The sequence below is a fragment of the Oreochromis niloticus genome, linkage group LG7 (assembly GCF_001858045.2).
Source record: "Oreochromis niloticus isolate F11D_XX linkage group LG7, O_niloticus_UMD_NMBU, whole genome shotgun sequence".
In the NCBI taxonomy this organism is placed as follows: Eukaryota; Metazoa; Chordata; class Actinopteri; order Cichliformes; family Cichlidae; genus Oreochromis; species Oreochromis niloticus.
In genome coordinates, this window is record NC_031972.2 from 50,567,302 (window position 1) to 50,587,682 (window position 20,381).

General features: G+C 37.8%; 1 protein-coding gene across 1 annotated transcript in view; it reads left to right on the forward strand.

Moving 5' to 3' along the window:
- Positions 1–19,377: 19,377 nt before the first annotated feature.
- LOC102078430 (mucin-2) overlaps positions 19,378–20,381 on the forward strand; it is a 23,238-nt gene continuing 22,234 nt past the window's right edge. The window contains exons 1-2 of the mRNA XM_025908461.1: positions 19,378–19,489; positions 19,631–19,886. Of these exons, the coding sequence (XP_025764246.1) occupies positions 19,414–19,489; positions 19,631–19,886 (332 nt within the window). The 5' untranslated portion in view covers positions 19,378–19,413. The remainder of the gene's footprint in view (positions 19,490–19,630; positions 19,887–20,381) is intronic.

The following is a 20,381-nucleotide window of genomic DNA, read 5'->3' on the forward strand; positions in this document are numbered from 1 at the left end:
ATTTCTGAATGTTAGGTTTAAACACCTTGGTTTTCGAGACAAAGACAATGTTGACGTATTTAAAAAAAAAAAAAAAAAAAAAATGTCTCCACACTGAAATGTAGGAAGTCTATCAGCCAGGACAGTCTGCTCCCACTCTAACTGTAAGCTCAACACCTACTTTTAGCTCTGCTTCAGGGCCTTCTACTTCAGGGTCTATCCAGAGTCCTTCACCTGCAGATCCAGCTGCAACAAAAGCAGGGATATGGACAGATTTTGACATGCAGGTTTTGTCAAGCCAACATCATGGTCAGCTTCCAGTGATGTACTCATTGAAATATGCTGGTACTCAGAGGAAAAACTGATTCCCCGAGATAAGGATCCACTAGTTTGGTGGCAAGAGCATGAAGAAATCTTCCCATCCCTAAGCAGACTTACTGTGAGATACCTAGAAATTGTTGCTTCTTCTGTACCTGCAGAGTAAATCTTTCAAAAAGCAGGAGAGGTTGTGAGCAAAAAATGGAGCAGACTTAAAGGGAAAACTGTAAATATGCTGTTGTTCCTAAACAAAAACCTGTGAATAAGGGAAAGTGTTACGGTCAAATATTTTTTTTGAAATGTCAAGTCAAGTTAAATGACATATTAAATTACGTGTTCAAATACCACACAACTTCAGGTTTTTTTTATTTGTATATAATAATTCTTCATTGTTAAACAGTAATAAAAGTAGTCTGATGTCCTGTAATCATTATGAAGCTATAATTTGAAATACAATTAAACATTAAGTTTTTGTATAAAGTACTAGTATCGAATCAGTAGGGTCAATACCACTCTGAATTTTATTTGGTATCGGATCGGAAAGGAAATCAGTGGTATCGCACATCACTAGTTCTTGGTGTCCGGGCTGGGTGCTTAAGCCTGTACTGGCTCACTCCTGGAAGCTGCTTGGTGGGGCCTGGCTCCCATGGCTCGGTTGGCCCCCCTCTGGGATGTGGAGGGCCCTTGGGTCTTAGTCCGCTCTGGCGTAGCCAGCTGCGGGCAGAGCCTGTGGGCTCGTTGCAGCAGCCCCTTGTGGCTTCTGCACTGTGGCTGCTGGGTGACCCTCCATCTGGGACTGTCCTCAGCTTTTTTAAGTAGTCCTCTTGGATTCTCATCCTCTGGGGGGCCTCTAGATGTTGTTGAGCCTCTTCACAACTTCTCTTTTCTTCATCTTTCTATTTCCTATCTACCGGTCCTGTTTGTTTCGTTTGTAATAATTTAAAAGTAATAAAGATCAAACAAATTATGACAATCAAGTGGACCAGTATGGCAAAAGCCGTAATGATCCACTAGGGAAAGTAAATCTGTTGGGCTTTTTTCTTGGCCTTCAGGCAATAATTCTGATTGCTACAGAACTGGACAGGACAGGCAAAAAGGGAAAAAAAAAAAAAAGTAATTCATGACTGGAAGTTGTGTAACTGCTTACAAAAAACCTATAATATACTGTATTATATAACTGCTTATACTTGTGACACACAAAATTGAAACTCTTTCACTTTCACATTCACTAAAAAAAAATCTCTCTCATATATATATACACACACACACACACACACACACACACACACACACACACACACATACATATATATGTGGAGAGAGAGAGAGAGCGAGAGAGAGAGAGAGACCTTCACCCAATTTCTCTGATGTGCAATATTACCAAGTGCAATTTCCCTGATATAACAAAGTATTTTATTCTGTTTTGTATAGTACTTAATTCTATTTTATCATATTGTATTCTATTGTTTTTTTCTTAACTTTTAATGCTCTTAACTTGTGCTGTCCACTTTCTGCCGTAACCAAAACATTTCTCACGTGTGGTTCTAATAGAGGTTTATCTTATACAGTACTTGTGATGCACAAATGCACAAATCTAAACTCTGACATTTGCATTAACTCAACATGGAGCCATATTTGTACATTTAAGATTTGTTTTGAAGAAACATCTTTTAAGCTGCATTTGATGTTTAGTTTTCCTCTCACTAAGCTGTTGATGATTTATCCCATACAAATATTTAGTAAGCTGTGACTAAAATACGGATGTTTGGTATAATTTGGTAGAAGGTGGTAAAAGTAGCTTAATGTGTTCTAAAAGCAAAACACAAACTTACTGTCCAGACTATGTATGAGAGTTGAAAAATTTGCAGCTTAACATGCCACCAGACCTCATGTATGTAAACAGGTTGGCAATGATGGTAACCAAGGATGTAGACCAGTCAGTTTATTGCACATCCTGTGCAATTTATGAGCCAGTAGCAATTTAGATAGCGCCGTACGCACTCTTACTGCACTACCAAATGTTAACTTAAAGTAATATATTTTATGATGTGTTTTAATATATGTTTTATTGTCAAATGAGAATGTCTTGATTTTACAGTAGCATTTATTCTTTTGTAGGATTTTAGCTGGATTTAGATATTTTAAATATTGCGAAAACAAAAAATCTTCACTGGGGCTGTGTGGTTGATCATATCATAATTTCATTCACAATTCTGGATATCAAGATACGATCACTAACATCCATCATGGACAACACCTCCCACCTCCTGCATGAGACTGTACGAGCACTCAGCAGCTCGTTCAGCAGTAGACGTTTACACCCACAGTGCAGGAAGGAGCCCTACCGCAGGTCATTCTTACCAGCAGCTGTCAGACCATACAACACACTTTAACATACTTTGGTCATCTTACTCACCAGTTTGTTTGTTCACTGTACATTTTATACATACCTACGTGCAATTTTTCTATACATATTTCTGTATATTGTTACCTGTATATACGAACTCCAGTTGCTTATGTATATAGGACTACTTTGTGTCTTCCTTTTATATTTTATATTCCCCTTGCTACAAGAGCTGTGTAACACCGAAATTTCTCATCCGTGGGATAATAAAGGTTTATTCTACTCTATTTTATTCTAAATCTTGATGACCTGTTAATCCTCCATGGGTTTTTTTTTTTTTTTTTTGTTATGTATCTGAACACCAAGATTGCTCACTTGTTCTTGGGGCATCCTCCACTTTGGACTAAATAAAGAAATGGACAGACTCAATACAACAGGCCCCTGCACAGTTGGCAGTCCACAAATATAATTAAACAGTACATGAGCAATTTTGAGCTTTGTGACACATGGCATTCTCTTCACCCCAGCTGTAACAATATACTTTTTTCCTCACATGTCCATCACTCCTACTCTCATCTGGATTATGTCTTAATCAGCAGCTCACGGTTGACTGACATTTTAGACACTGAGATACACCCTATAGCTGTCAGCGATCACACTTCATGTCTTTAATACTAATACATAACAAAATCATTCCACCAAGTAAAAACTGAAGATTTAATACATCATTGCTTAAAGATGAAGATTTGATTAATATTTTTTAAAAAGACAGGACTTTATATTTTGACTATAATGACCTGCCTAGAACATTAGCATCTGTTCTCTGGGAAGCAGGAAAAGCTGTTATGAGAGGTAAAATAATTTTATTCTCATCACATAAAAAGAAAAGAGAACACAAATATATACAGGAATTAGAAAAAAAAAACACCAAAATCCTTAGAAGCCTACATTTCCTGCCAGGAACAGGAAATACTAAACAAAATATGTGAAAACAAACTAGAATGAATTGAAATTATTAATAAAAAAAAACAAAAACAAAAAAACACAATTTATACTACAAAGACTTCACTTGCAAAATTTTAAACATTGTAACAAATCCGGTTGATTTCTAGCTAACCAGTTAAAAGTAAATAAATAGAAAACAAATATACCTGCTGTCAGGAAGCGCTGTGAGTAGTATTATACCTGTAGCTTTTTTTTTCACCTTCTAAAAACACATATTCACACTTAGATGATTTAACTGCATTAGGAGCATTTTGCTTTTTCTTTAGCGATCTTATCATGTCAGAGGTCCAGCGGAGCCACCAAAGGTTTTTCACCTTTTATCTTTCCATTACACTTTCTACTGACCATCCGATCCTCCAAACAGGTTTTCACCTGTTGCTTACACCCCCACACCTTTATCTCTTGTTATTTAGACATAGATGATTTAATTTAACTAGTTTAGGGGTATTTTGTTTTTTTCTTTAGTGCTCTGAAACACACAGAGGCTAATAGTTTCAAACAGAATACCACAAACAGCAGGTATTCCTTTAGAAATAAACTCTGATACTTCAGATTCTTAACTCTGCAACAGTTAGACAGAGGGGGGTTACAGTTAGACCCCCTACAGTCAGCAGAAGAGGTCATCCTTATCAAGAGCATCTCAACTGTACATCCATAGTTTTCAATACAAACAGTCTCCTTTATCTTATGTCAGAGGTCTGGCGGAGCCAGGTCCAGCGGAGCCACCAAAGGTTTTTCACCTTTTATCATGCCATTACACTTTCTACTGACCATCCGATCCTCCAAACAGGTTTTCACCTGTTGCTTACACCCCCCACACCTTTATCTCTGCATCTCAGAGGTCAGCTGAAACAAGCCCCACCTATATAAAAATGCCCTAATCAGCTACACTAACTCTTTACAACGACCCTTGAGAGCATAACACTTCGTTCATCAGCACGGGCAGCAAACCTAAGAGCATTGTTTTTAACATGGACAACATATATGGTAGGTAAAACAAGACTATTAACGGATTCTTAAATTTATACAACTGTATATCAAAAAATATTCAAACTGTTTTCTCTTCTAAACAAAAGCCTGATTTTTAGGAACTTGGCACACCGGGACACCCCACGTTCCACTTACACAAGGTTTGTGTTTCTTCTTCTCACACAAAACAGCTTGTGCCTCATTGTTTAGAAGCAATCTTACCTGTTTCACACATAGTAACATTAAAATGTGTATTTCTCATTCTTTCTACAGGATCACAAAGCTATATAGGGCAAACAACACCTCTAAAAAACACGAGGTAAATACAGTGTTACACATGTTTTAAATATGTGTGTGTGTGTGTGTGTGTGTGTGTGTGTGTGTGTGTGTGTGTGTGTGTGTGTGTGTGTGTGTGCGCGTGCGCGTGTGTTCTGTTTAAACCATGTATTAACTGTGCTTACCCCCCCCCGGGTACAGGTTCAGTAAGTTGTCCAGAAAAACCTACAGAAGCGGGGCAATAAGACCAAGCCTTACGTTAGGTATGTATACAAGTTTCTATACATGACACTCAATTTAAAGGTAAAAAGGTTTTAAATATTTACAAATGTTCTAATACACCAGGCCCGAGACAGAGTACACAGCGTGTCAAGAACCGGGGCCATCCAGAATAACACAGAACAAAGTGTGAGTATAGGCATAAATAAATCAAAAGAGCCAAACACATCCTGCTTTTGAAATGATACACCATATACATATATATATATATATATATATATATATATATATATATATATATATATATATATATATATATATATATATATATATTTATTTCTAACACCCGTCTATCTCCACAGCGATCACACAACCCCTTACCACTACGGACCCCTTGAAGACCCCTTGATGTTTTTGGAATATTTACGTGATATTGAACTCCCAGAACAACAAGAAAAACCACAACCTTTGGGCAACGTCGGAGAATCGGAAGAATTCTTCATCACCGGACCACACATACCAGCGAGTGAGTGTCTGCCTAGTGATTTCAGCGATGTTTTCGAGTACAGCCTATCAGATTTCAACATAAATGACATGCCCACCACGCCAGAATGTCTCAGAAACAACAGTGATTCAGACATAGGTTTTGAAGGTTTCATAACAGACTCACAAATATCGCAGGCATATGATGCATACTTAAACTCAACAAAACCCTCTACTTTTTAACAGAGCCATTATGCTTCAAAAAATGATATATTATCTTTGATCGATGCTAAACTTAGTCAACATCAACGAGAAATAGAGGCTAAACTTAACCAGCAACAACAAGCAGCACAGGCCAGCTTGCAAGAAATAGCACGGGTTCTAACAAGTAGCCAGCAGGCAATAAACGAGACCTCAGGTTTATTACGTCTCATTAATACCACCATTCTAAATAGGTGACTTTTAAAATCCACATCATGGACCCACCCCGTAAATTATTCAAACACAACGATGGTACCGCCACTCGAACTAAATGGTTTGACTTTGAGGCTTTTAACCAGGCGGTTGCACAATTAGTAAGCAATTGTCAAGTTTTGCATGCAACACTTAGTAGTCTCGCTGCAGCACGCAGTGGTGTGTCTAATGAGCGTCCTTGTCCAAGACATTCTGAACCTATCGCTGATCAGGCATCCGAAACACACCCAGATTTGACTGTTGCCACGAATGTTACTGTTGCAGGGACTGTTGTTACTCAGGATACCGATGAATGTCTTATCACCAAGCCTTCTTACACCCCTGAACGGGTGGGTGCACCTAGCGCACATGCTTATCTGGGTATAATACTACTGCTGTGTGACAGGCGGGAGTTGGACCCAAAATGCAAGCTCTCAGACTTGAGGGGTTAACTCAAAATCACAGCTTTATTGGCTGGCAAGGAAGATGCATACGAAACAAAACTACACTGGGAAATGTAAGTTCAAGGAAACACAGGGAGAGAGTGACACACAGCAATGAGGGACAACGCAACAGTGACACCGAGAAACACAAGGCCTAAATACACTGGGGAATAACGAGAGAATGAGACACAGAAGGAGAGCACAGCTGGGGGAAATCAGAACTGACGAGACAAGGAAGCAAAGTAGGATACACTCACATGAGACACAGACCTTCAAAGTAAAACAGGAAGTATAACACTGAGACGCGAACTTGACACGGTGGACACAGAGCAACTAAGAAACCGAGACATAACCATAAGGCAGAGAACTCTAAGAACCAAAAGACTAGAGATGATAAATAATACACAGAGGGAAATCCTGGAACACAAGAAACTAGACTGAAGGGAGTAACAAAAGACCAACCATGAGAACATAATTCACAATACAGAGTGACAAAAAACACAGGAAACTCAAAACATGCGAAGACACAGACCAAGAAACACGGACTTTACACAGAACAGAGGGGGTACAGGGAAAAATGAGGGGCAAGGGATCAAACTAGAAACCATAGAATAAATCACATGAGAACTCGACAAAATACAAAAATCACAAAGAACTAAAAACGCTTGGTCAGGAGACCCAGGACCCTGACACCTGCCGTTAAAGACTTATCATGGAACACAGTATATGTCCCTGAAAGAATAAACAATACTTTTATGGATTTTTATAAAACTTTATATTCAGCTACCCTCTGCCACTGTCTCTGTCCTGCCAGGCCCTCTTATTGGCCTCTGTGACCTCCCAGGTGTGTCCAATTATGATCAGGAGGGGGTGGAGTCTCTCCGGGACAAGTTAACAAATATATACAATAAAAACATGCAATAAAACCACAAGAATAAAACACCGTATGTTACTAAAAGATAAAAAGAATGATAAAACACAGCAACCCATACATTAATTAGTTTACTGATTGATTGATTGATTGATTGATTGAACACCAAGTTAACTTGTCCATTCCACCCCGTGACATATGAACCCTGCTTCTGCATCTGAACTACTCTGCATTTATTGAGGCTGTTCTGTTTTTAAAATGTTTTAATGCTTTTAATACTGTATCTTGTTTTATTTAATGTGAACAAGCCCTTTAAAAAGACAGTGATCACTGTCGGCCTCTATCGGTTTTTATTACCACTGTTCATCTGCAGCATGTTTTAAGGCTCAGTTTTTAGAACCTTTCGACATAACTACAGCCCAGTCAAGCAATGCAGCAGTATAGTAATGATTAACCTTGCATTTTGGTTGGATTACTGTTGTTGTTCTCCTGACTGAAGTTTGGTCAGTTTACACCATTCTGCAATTGTATTTGTCCCTAACCATTGGGAACCCTCAAGTATGCGTTCATCCTCCAGCTTCACTGTGCTTATGTGTTTATCTTATGCTAACCATAGCTGTGTAGCTAGTAACCACGTAACACATCATTACTTACTAGTCTGATTTCAGTAACGCTACAAATGCCACTATTGTTTAGTTTTCTGTCTTCATTTCTGTCTGAAGTGATAGCAGAGCTGTACGTTTCAATTTTTGGATGTTAAACTTAATTGTTACACCTGGTAGAGCAGTCACAGACAGTTTGGAACTCTCAGTGATGCTGCAGTGACTTTGGGACCGGAAGTGGAGTTCGGACCCGGAAATGGCTCGTGATGTCAGACTTAAAGACCGGATTGCAAAATGGGAAGTGGATCTATCAGTCAGCTTAGCCGTTTAAAACCTGAACCATGAAATAACTGCCAGAAATTTGTTGTGTTTGTTGAGTGTTTGTTGAAACTTTAGACAAAAGATATAAAAATATATCAAATTTTTCTTGGTCTTTTTTGTGGCCTTTTTCTTTTTTCTAGGTATGGTTCAGTTTTGTTGTTGTTAATTTTGTTTTTACTGCTGTTATGCCAGTCCTTTGTATAATTTTTTTGTCAGTCCATATGTCATATCACTTCTCATTTAGATGTGGGGTAACAGTGCTCCCAGATTAGGAACATGTCCTTTGATTTTTACATCTCGGAATTTGTAAGGGCTTTGACAGAGCTTTGAAACATGGGAAGGTTATGTCACATTAATCCACTATTAATCCACTATAATCCAATTACTTTTTTCAAGTAACGAGTAAAGTAAGGGATTACTATTGCAAAAAAAGTAATTACATTACTGTTACTTCCTCATAAGCACGCTGCGTTACTGCGTTACTAAACTGTGATTTTGTTTGTGAGAGTGTAACAGACGTGTGCAGATCAACAATGGATAATATACAGAGTGTTTAAAATGTGGAAGTACTGACCTTACTTTGAGTTTGATTCCGTAAAAAGGGACAAAAACATTACCGTCTGCTGTACACTGCATTGGAAAAAAAGGTTTTTTTACAGTGAAAAAACCCCCCTAAACTTCTGATCAAGAACCAAGCACTCCGGTACTCGAATGTGAAATTCACAGAGAAACCCCCGGATCCCTACACTGACATGACCGCTGTAGCACCGTGCAAACCTCCACCGGCCCGACTCCTGCTAAACAGGTGAAAATAGATTTAAGAGTCACAGGAGTTAGTGCCACTGAATCTTTGATTTTATTTATTTTTTGCTGTGTTTTACTTGCATCTATTTGAAAGAGTGAGTGTAAACACAAAAAATTATTTGATTTTATATGCTGGAATATGCAGAAAATAGGTTTAAATGTTAAACAAATTTCTTGAAGTCAGAGACTGTTGCATATAATTTAATTTTTGCTTGAGGCAATGTGCATAAATGTAAAAGGTTAAAACTAATAAAACAAGTTTTAAAAAGATACTTTTTCATTTGAATACATTTTATATGATGGATTATGCAGAAAAAGTAGAATTGGGCTGAAAGGTCTATTGCTTTATTACCTATTCAGGTTGTGTATCATGTTTTTAAAAAGTAACTAAGTAACTAAATAACTAATTACTTTTGAAAATAAGTGATCAGTAAAGTAATGGGATTACTTTTTTGGAGAAGTAATCAGTAATTAGTTACTAATTACTTTTTTCAAGTAACCAACACTGGTCGTCACTGATCTGGGTGAGAGATTTGTTCTTGTCTCTGGGTCCATTAACTCTTTTCCACTGCTTTTGCTAAATATTTATGTCCACAATTTTGACTGTCCTGACTTCTTTTCCAAAATATTTGACCTGATCTCTGATTATAATAATTCTAATATAATAACTGGTGGGGATTTCAACTGCTATTTTGATCCTGTTCTGGATAGATCATCTACAAAAATAGCCCCTACTACTAGATCCATGGCAGTTTTTAACAACATGGTAAAATCACACAACATGCTAGACATTTGGAGGCTTCAACATCCAAATGACAGGCAATATTTCTTTTTTTCACCTGTACAGAATTGATTACTTTGTTACAGATTCTAGACTATTACCTAGTATTATCAGCTCTGCTTATCATCAAATCTTGATTTCTGACCATGCCCCACTTACTATGGAAATAAAATTTAATTTACAGCCTCAAACTTTCAATTGGAAATTCAATTTTACCCTTCTGTCAGATGAAACTTTCTCCACTTATGTTTCTCCTGAGATTTCTGATTTCTTAAAACACAACGACAATGGTGGGGCCTCTGACTCGACTGTTTGGGAAGCGTTTAAGGAAGTATTGCACGGCAAGATCATCTCCTTTCAAATATTTTTGAAAAAGACTAGATTAAATCGTCTCTCCCAAACCGAGTCTGAATTATCAACATTAAAGGAGGCATCTTCTAAATCAAACGCCACTGACCCTGAGCTTTCTAGCTTTCTTAACTCTCTGAATATTCCAACCCTTACAGAATCTGCCAGCCAAGTGCTTGAAGCTGAATTTAGCATCACGCCTGCTTCATATCCTGGGGGCTCGGCTATGGATCCCCACACCTACTATTAGACATTTACATGGAGAACCCTTGTGAATACAAGCGCACTTACACACACAGGTGTGCACACGGATGTTCGCTGTACTCACAGACACTCACTATATTGGTTGGCTGCTGTTTCTAAACAAGTCGTGGGTTGTCGGTCTTGTGTGCCGCTCAGTAACATTCAGCATTTATTATTTACTGTTACTTATGCATATGTTGGTTCTTGCTATGGTTTCCCTAATGTGTTGTTCTCTTTTTCCTTGTTTGTTTCTTCTTCTCTTCATCTTTCTCCTTCCTATCCACCGGACCTGTCGGTTGTCATCATTTGTTTGATCTTTATTACTTTTAAGTTATTACAATCGAAACAAAGTGGACCAGTATGGCAAAAGCCGTAATAATCCACTTGGCAAAGTAAATCTGTTGGGCATTTTTCTTGGCCTACAGGCAATAATTCTGATTGATACAGCACCGGACAGGACAGGCAAAAAGGGGGGGGGGGAAGTAATTCATGAATAGAAGTTGTATAACTGCTTACAAAAGAACCCATGATCTATTGTATTATATAACTGCCTATATCTATCTATCTATCTATCTATCTATCTATAGAGAGATAGAGAAGGTTACCATATATATGTATATATGGTAACCTTCGCCCAGTCTCCCTGTTGTGCAATATTCCCAAGTGCAATTTCTCTGCTATAACAAAGTATTCTATTCTATTTTGTATAGTACTTAATTCTATTTTATCATATTGTATTGTATTGTTTTTTCTTAACTTTTAATACTCTTAACTTGTACTGTCCACATTTCTCATGTGTGGTACTAATAAAGATTTATCTTTAAAGATAAATATAAATAAACATCTTTAAAGCTGCATTTGATGTTTAGTTTTCCTCTCACTAAGCTGTTGATGATTTATCCCATACAAATATTTAATAAGCTGTTACCAAAATACAGATGTTTGGTAGAATTTGGTAGAAGGTGGTAAAAGTAGCTTAATGTGTTCTAAAAGCAAAACACAAACCTGCTGTCCAGACTATGTATGAGAGTTGAAAAATTTGCAGCTTAACATGCCACCAGACCTCATGCATGTAAACAGGTTGGCAATGATGGTCACCAAGGATGTAGACCAGTCAGTTTATTGCACATCCTGTGCAATTCATGAGTCAGAGGCAATTTAGATAGCGCCTTACTGCACTACCAAATATTAATTTTAAGTAAGTAATATAATTTTATGATATGTTTTAAAATCTATTTTATTGTCAAATGAGAATGTCTTGATTTTACAGTAGCATTTATTCTTTTGTTGGATTTTAGTAGGATTTTATTTCTTAAAACACAACGACAATGGTGGGGCCTCTGACTCGACTGTTTGGGAAGCGTTTAAGGAAGTATTGCATGGCAAGATCATCTCCTTTCAAATATTTTTGAAAAAGACTAGATTAAATCGTCGAAAAAAAGTAATTCATGAATAGAAGTTGTATAACTGCTTACAAAAAACCCATGATATATTGTATTATATAACTGCTTATGTCTATCTATCTATCTATCTATCTATCTATCTATCTATAGAGAGATAGAGAAGGTTACCATATATATGCATATATGGTAACCTTCGCCCAGTCTCCCTGTTGTGCAATATTCCCAAGTGCAATTTCTCTGCTATAACAAAGTATTATATTCTGTTTTGTATAGTACTTAATTCTATTTTATCATATTGTATTCTATTGTTTTTTTTCTTAACTTTTAATGCTCTTAACTTGTACTGTCCACATTTCTCACGTGTGGTACTAATAAAGATTTATCTTTAAAGATAAATATAAATAAACATCTTTAAAGCTGCATTTGATGTTTAGTTTTCCTCTCACTAAGCTGTTGATGATTTATCCCATACAAATATTTAATAAGCTGTTACCAAAATACAGGTGTTTGGTATAATTTGGTAGAAGGTGGTAAAAGTAGCTTAATGTGTTCTAAAAGCAAAACACAAACCTGCTGTCCAGACTATGTATGAGAGTTGAAAAATTTGCAGCTTAACATGCCACCAGACCTCATGCATGTAAACAGGTCAGCAATGATGGTCACCAAGGATGTAGACCAGTCAGTTTATTGCACATCCTGTGCAATTCATGAGTCAGAGGCAATTTAGATAGCGCCTTACTGCACTACCAAATATTAATTTTAAGTAAGTAATATAATTTTATGATATGTTTTAAAATCTATTTTATTGTCAAATGAGAATGTCTTGATTTTACAGTAGCATTTATTCTTTTGTAGGATTTTAGTAGGATTTTATTTCTTAAAACACAACGACAATGGTGGGGCCTCTGACTCGACTGTTTGGGAAGCGTTTAAGGAAGTATTGCATGGCAAGATCATCTCCTTTCAAATATTTTTGAAAAAGACTAGATTAAATCGTCGGAAAAAAAGTAATTCATGAATAGAAGTTGTATAACTGCTTACAAAAAACCATGATATATTGTATTATATAACTGCTTATATCTATCTATCTCTCTATCTCTCTATAGAGAGATAGAGAAGGTTACCATATACAGGGAGTGCAGAATTATTAGGCAAATGAGTATTTTGTCCACATCATCCTCTTCATGCATGTTGTCTTACTCCAAGCTGTATAGGCAGTGGCGGTCCTAGCCTGTTTGGCGCCCTGGGCGAACACTCCCTCTGGCGCCCCCCCCCCCCCCCCCCCACACACACACACACACATATGAAGAGAGAGAGAGCGTATGCATAGTATGCAAACGGCTACTAAACAGACATCATAATTCGTCATACAATGAGAACAGGACAAATCAACAATTGACACTGACTAATTAATATTATATTATTGTATATATTGTTTGGAGTTTAGTTACTGTTACTGTTACTATTTTTACCATTCCTTCTTGGAGGAACTGTAACCCACATAATTTCCTTAGGGATTAATAAAGTATTCTGATTCTTAATGTTTTAGGATACATGACCTGCCATTATCCAATGACACGTCTGCTTACCTGTATCTTTTGCTCCTTTGTCCTTCTAGGAGCCATAATTAAATGTATTGAATTTTAATGATCACTGGGTTTTCATTTGTTTGGTTGCTATGGTGATGTGTAACGGGAGTCACGTGGGTGCTAGCGGTGACATTAAGAGGACGTTGTCAGTCTGTCTTTCACTGGTTTGATTTTGACAGAGAGGAGGGCTGGGTAACCGTAGTTTTTGTTGACCGCAGCACAACGACTTTCCCCTTCTTGCATTAGAGAGTTTGAATCGCGAGCCGATCACATTGCTCTGTAAACTTTTCAAGCGCTTTAATAAACAAGCAAGCAATTCCACTTCTCGCATTATTGCGTAAAGTTGACAGCGCGTCAGGCAAATAGGCAGGTTCAATCCCCGGCCTCTAGCAACTGTGGAAGTCGCTACACTCCTCTTCTTTCTCTTTTTTTAAACTTTAAAAACGGGTTGTGTGTGAGACTTTAAATCAACAAAATATAAAATATACATTTTAAATTATTATTGATCCCTTTACCCCGAGTCCTAAAGTGTATATTCATGTTTTTACTCTTAAATATTTATTGTTCGTTTACTTGCACTGCTGTAACTGGAGCCTCGTTGTCTCGTCTCTCTATATACTGGACTGTATGTAGCGGAGATGACAATAAAGTTTACTTTGACTTCAGCAGCAGGCGCACCGAGGGCTCTCGCACTCACTTTTCACGTAAAGAATTTTGAAAAAAAAACATCGGTGCAAATTATAAGTCTGGATCATAATGTCTGGTGTTTTCGTGTTTGTTGGTTTGTTTTTATTTTGTTTTATTTTGTCAGTTGGTTATTAGATGCTGCTCCAGCCAGCCAGAGAATCCCCCGCCGCCCCGCCCTCTCCTCCCTGTGCCGCAAGCAGCAGGCGCACCTCGCAAACGGAGGGCGCCCTTACTCCCAGCAAATGGGCGATAGAAAACCGATCGGTGCCTATGCCATCCCCAATATGCGCTGGCATGATGTCGGGGCAGCAATATTTTTTATTTTTATTTTTTTTGCCGATGCCCGTGATGCTGCCCCCCACCACGATGCCGCCCCGGGCAACCGCCCGTGTCGCCCGTATCTAAAACCGCTACTGTGTATAGGCTCGAAGGAAAGCCCACTACCAATTAAGCATATTAGGTGATGTGCATCTCTGTAATGAGAAGGGGTGTGGTCTAATGACATCAACACCCTATATCAGGTGTGCATAATTATTAGGCAACTTCCTTTCCTTTGGCAAAATGGGTCAAAAGAAGGACTTGACAGGCTCAGAAAAGTCAAAAATAGTGAGATATCTTGCAGAGGGATGCAGCAGTCTTAAAATTGCAAAGCTTCTGAAGCGTGATCATCGAACAATCAAGCGTTACATTCAAAATAGTCAACAGGGTCGCAAGAAGCGTGTGGAAAAACCAAGGCGCAAAATAACTGCCCATGAACTGAGAAAAGTCAAGCGTGCAGCTGCCAAGATGCCACTTGCCACCAGTTTGACCATATTTCAGAGCTGCAACATCACTGGAGTGCCCAAAAGCACAAGGTGTGCAATACTCAGAGACATGGCCAAGGTAAGAAAGGCTGAAAGACGACCACCACTGAACAAGACACACAAGCTGAAACGTCAAGACTGGGCCAAGAAATATCTCAAGACTGATTTTTCTAAGGTTTTATGGACTGATGAAATGAGAGTGAGTCTTGATGGGCCAGATGGATGGGCCCGTGGCTGGACTGGTAAAGGGCAGAGAGCTCCAGTCCGACTCAGACGCCAGCAAGGTGGAGGTGGAGTACTGGTTTGGGCTGGTATCATCAAAGATGAGCTTGTGGGGCCTTTTCGGGTTGAGGATGGAGTCAAGCTCAACTCCCAGTCCTACTGCCAGTTTCTGGAAGACACCTTCTTCAAGCAGTGGTACAGGAAGAAGTCTGCATCCTTCAAGAAAAACATGATTTTCATGCAGGACAATGCTCCATCACACACGTCCAAGTACTCCACAGCGTGGCTGGCAAGAAAGGGTATAAAAGAAGAAAAACTAATGACATGGCCTCCTTGTTCACCTGATCTGAACCCCATTGAGAACCTGTGGTCCATCATCAAATGTGAGATTTACAAGGAGGGAAAACAGTACACCTCTCTGAACAGTGTCTGGGAGGCTGTGGTTGCTGCTGCACGCAATGTTGATGGTGAACAGATCAAAACACTGACAGAATCCATGGATGGCAGGCTTTTGAGTGTCCTTGCAAAGAAAGGTGGCTATATTGGTCGCTGATTTGTTTTTGTTTTTGAATGTCAGAAATGTATATTTGTGAATGTGGAGATGTTATATTGGTTTCACTGGTAAAAATAAATTGAAATGGGTATATATTTGTTTTTTGTTAAGTTGCCTAATAATTATGCACAGTAATAGTCACCTGCACACACAGATATCCCCCTAAAATAGTTAAAACTAAAAACAAACTAAAAACTACTTCCAAAAACATTCAGCTTTGATATTAATGAGTTTTTTGGGTTCATTGAGAACATGGTTGTTGTTCAATAATAAAATTATTCCTCAAAAATACAACTTGCCTAATAATTCTGCACTCCCTGTATATGCATATATGGTAACTTTCGCCCAGTCTCCCTGTTGTGCAATATTCCCAAGTGCAATTTCTCTGCTATAACAAAGTATTCTATTCTATTTTGTATAGTACTTAATTCTATTTTATCATATTGTATTGTATTGTTTTTTCTTAACTTTTAATGCTCTTAACTTGTACTGTCCACATTTCTCACGTGTGGTACTAATAAAGATTTATCTTATATTATTTTATATAGTACTTGTGATGCACAAATGCAAAAATCTAAACTCTGACTTTTGCATTAACTCAACATGCTGCCATATTTGTACATTTAAAGCAGTTTGAAAAATGTACATTTCTTAAAATTTGTTTTGAAGAAACATCTTTAAAGCTGCATTTGATGTTTAGTTTTCCTCTCACTAAGCTGTTGATGATTTATCCCATGCAAATATTTAATAAGCTGTTACCAAAATACAGGTGTTTGGTAGAATTTGGTAGAAGGTGGTAAAAGTAGCTTAATGTGTTCTAAAAGCAAAACACAAACCTGCTGTCCAGACTATGTACGAGAGTTGAAAAATTTGCAGCTTAACATGCCACCAGACCTCATGCATGTAAACAGGTCAGCAATGATGGTCACCAAGGATGTAGACCAGTCAGTTTATTGCACATCCTGTGCAATTCATGAGTCAGAGGCAATTTAGATAGCGCCTTACTGCACTACCAAATATTAATTTTAAGTAAGTAATATAATTTTATGATATGTTTTAAAAATCTATTTTATTGTCAAATGAGAATGTCTTGATTTTACAGTAGCATTTATTCTTTTGTAGGATTTTAGTAGAATTTAATATTTCCAATATTATGACAATAAAAAAATCTTCACTGGAGCTGTGTGGTTGAACATATTATAATGTCATTCATAATTCTAGATATCAAGATAGGACCATTGTCCCACAATTTGCTTTGCAGAGATGCTCTTTTATTTTTGTTTTATTCACTTTATTTTTTCTTTTCCATGTTGAATTGAAATAAAGTACAAAAGAAGACTACATTTAAAAGTTTGATAACTCAAATATAACATGTATGACCAAGGAAGCAATAACTCGTTCTATGCTAAGCTCTACTCTGTTTGTTATACTGCTGTGTCAACAGCTCATTTCACTGAACTACAGCATAATTTATTAAGTTAATCTTAAATTCATTTTTATCAGCATTAGGATTATTAGAAGAATACCTTAAAACAGAGAAAGTTAAAGATTAAGTTCTCACAGAGAGAGTTGTATGTGAAGGCCTAATGGGTGTCCATCCAGCTATTTTTTTAACCAAGCATTGAATTCAGCGTTATGCAGGGCTGGACTGTCCCAGTGTACATTTGAAAAGATTCCAAAGGCCAATTTACAATCATCAACCATGTATGGTTTTGGAGCTCCAGGAGGAAGCTGGAGCTCCTGGAAGAAACCTACTCATGGAACAGAGACAACAAGCAAACATAACAATGAAATTAGGATTAGAAATTTGGAACCTTTTTTTTTTTTTTTTTTTTTTTGCTGTAGAGATGTGATCACTGCACCCCTGTGCATTTTCAGAATGTTTGCAATGCTGCCAAACACTTTGCTGGATATCACTATCGATAGAAAAAAAAAAATCTTCCAGGTGTGTCAGAATAGCTTTGTTATGAAAGAAACATTTAAAACATTGTAATGTTTAGACATATAAAGCAAAATAAAATAAAATGGTTTTATTGTGTTTGCACATGCACAATAAAATTGTGGGTGTTCCACACCAACTGTGCATGGACTAAAGATATAAATAGTATTGCAGCAAGAATAAATATCAGGCAAGAGGAATATAAACAAATAAGAGGAAGGCACATAATAGAGGAGAGGTTGCGAAGTGCTTGAAAGTAGTAGCATTGGACTTGGTCTGAGTATAGTCGATGTAAACTGGCCTGAGTGATAAGGGTTCCTCAGACCATGGCTTAGATTGGTGGGTGGGTGGACAGGGATGCGGTGTGTGTGTGTGTATGTGGGGTGTGGGGGGATAGTGTTTGGTGACAGTCCGAATGACTCAGGGGAAGAAGTTTGTGCGTTTGGAAGTGTGGGACCTGATTGACCTTAGGGCATCAGGTCAAACAGGCAGGGTGCAAGGGGCTCACCTTTAAAAGGTCTGATTTTCCTGAGACAGGACGATCTGGCGATGCCCTTCAGGGGTGGAAAAGGACAGCCAATGATTTTTTTCGGCATTTGTGGTCCCTGTGTAGAAAACATCCAGGCAGTAGGAGAACACGCTCTCCACTGAGGAGCGATAGAAGGCCAGCAGCAGCTTCAGGTCAATGTTTTTCTTCCTCAGGATATGGAGGAAGTGTGGCAGCTAATGAGCCTTCTTTACCAGGGGCTTTATGTTTCCAGATCCCAAACTTAAAGGAACTCATCTATAATGAGTTCTTTTGTTATAAGGACGTTCAGTTTCAGGTTATTTTCTGAGCACCAATGGGATAAATTCTCTACCTCCGCCCTGTACGCAGTCTCATCTTCATCAGAGATGAGCCCAACGGCGGTGGTGACATTGGTATACTCAACAATGACATTGAATGCAGCCCTACAGGGATATTTGAGTAAACTGGTGAAAATTAATTAAGGACGTGCGTCAGTCAGTAGTGTTTGAAATGTGTAAAACACACCTGATCAAATTGACTTTTCTTTCCTCGGTTTAAAGCTCCTTCCTGCTTTTGAATTTGCAACATTCCTAACAATGAGCTGCTAGAGATAAAGCTAAAGGAATCTGACCCATCTGCTTAATAGCTTTTGAGTAGAACATGAATGCCTTGATATGAACAAGCGCCTGAATATTCCAGGATGTTTGTCAATGCTCTTATCAAATGTAAAGCAGATGGTAGACAAGATGGTATAGGGTTTGTTTAAAGCAGCTCACATAGGTTTCAGGTTATGTTAGGTGATACCTGCATGGTCATAGTCAGTCATGAGATCTTTACTTTCTTTGCAGAGTTGTAAGAAATCTTACATCCCAGTGTCTCATTTTCCACTTTTCATTTCTATTTTTAATAAATTATATAAATTCTTATTAAACAATAGATTTATAACAGAGGAGCATCCTGTCAATAAAACTGTTTTATTGCTGCCTCTGTTGTCTTGAAATTAAGATACTTAATTGAAGTGCAAACATACTTGTTCAGTCAAAAGGAAGGATGTAATAATAAGTTATATGGGATTTGTGACGGGCGTTGGACAGCCATCCAGCACATGTTTGCCACGACCTGCAATAAATCTTTATGTCTTACTCAGAAAGAAGCTGTGAGAAAAAAAAGTCTGATCTCAATATAAAGGGCTGTCAAGAACCACTCTCTACATTATCTGCTCTGGGAACAGCAAGTCCACAGTGGCAACAATGAGGGGGAGTTCGGTGGGGTTGTGTTTTCTTGCTTTGACTATAGCCCATGTCACTGAGATCCAAGCCAGATGGGGTAAGGCTCAAATAATTTTGGTCTGCTTTTATACCTTGATGATTTAAATAGATTTTTCTGGTTCATTTATGCATATATGAACACAACATTTATAATACCGCCACCAATATTCAGCTTTTATTTATGTGAATTTTTTTCCAGTCAGCAACCATGTGAGCAGCATCTGTAGCACATGGGGCAGGGAGCACTTCAAGACATTCGATGGTGATGTGTACCAGTTTCCTGGCATGTGTGAATACAACCTGGTCTCTGACTGCCATGACACCTTCCCAGAGTTCTCTGTGCACATGAAGAGGAAGGAAAACGATGGAAACCCGACAGTCAGTTATGTGGTGGTCACCATCAGCGATTTTGTATTTCACCTCAGCAAAGATGTGGTCACTGTGAACGACCTGCCGTAAGTTAAAAAAAAATGCAACTCTGATATAATTATGATGATGATGAATGATGATGAATCTTTTACCTCAGATATATAAAACCAATATATACACAGATTCTTAATGACATGAATTAACCACTCAGTCATCAAGTCTGAAATGGAGTAGGAAGAAATATTGAAATACTTATTAATCCATGATTCACTGATTTATTGATTGATTCACCATGTTCATAATTACCCACACTTCCCCTCAGCACTTGTATACACTCATAAAAAACACATTAAATTAACATCATTTCATATATTATCAGTCATCAGTTTCATTAATATCACATTCTTCTAAAGCAGGTTTTGAAAAATTTCAAATGGAAATGCAAAAAGTTTTAACTGTTGTTTGTCTACAAATTTAACTTTCCCATAAGGATATAATCCCCTTCTCTCTCGAAAAACATTGTCTGTCATTTTCCTGATAACATATCTGGCTTTATTTATGTTTTTTGTGCAGATTTCTGT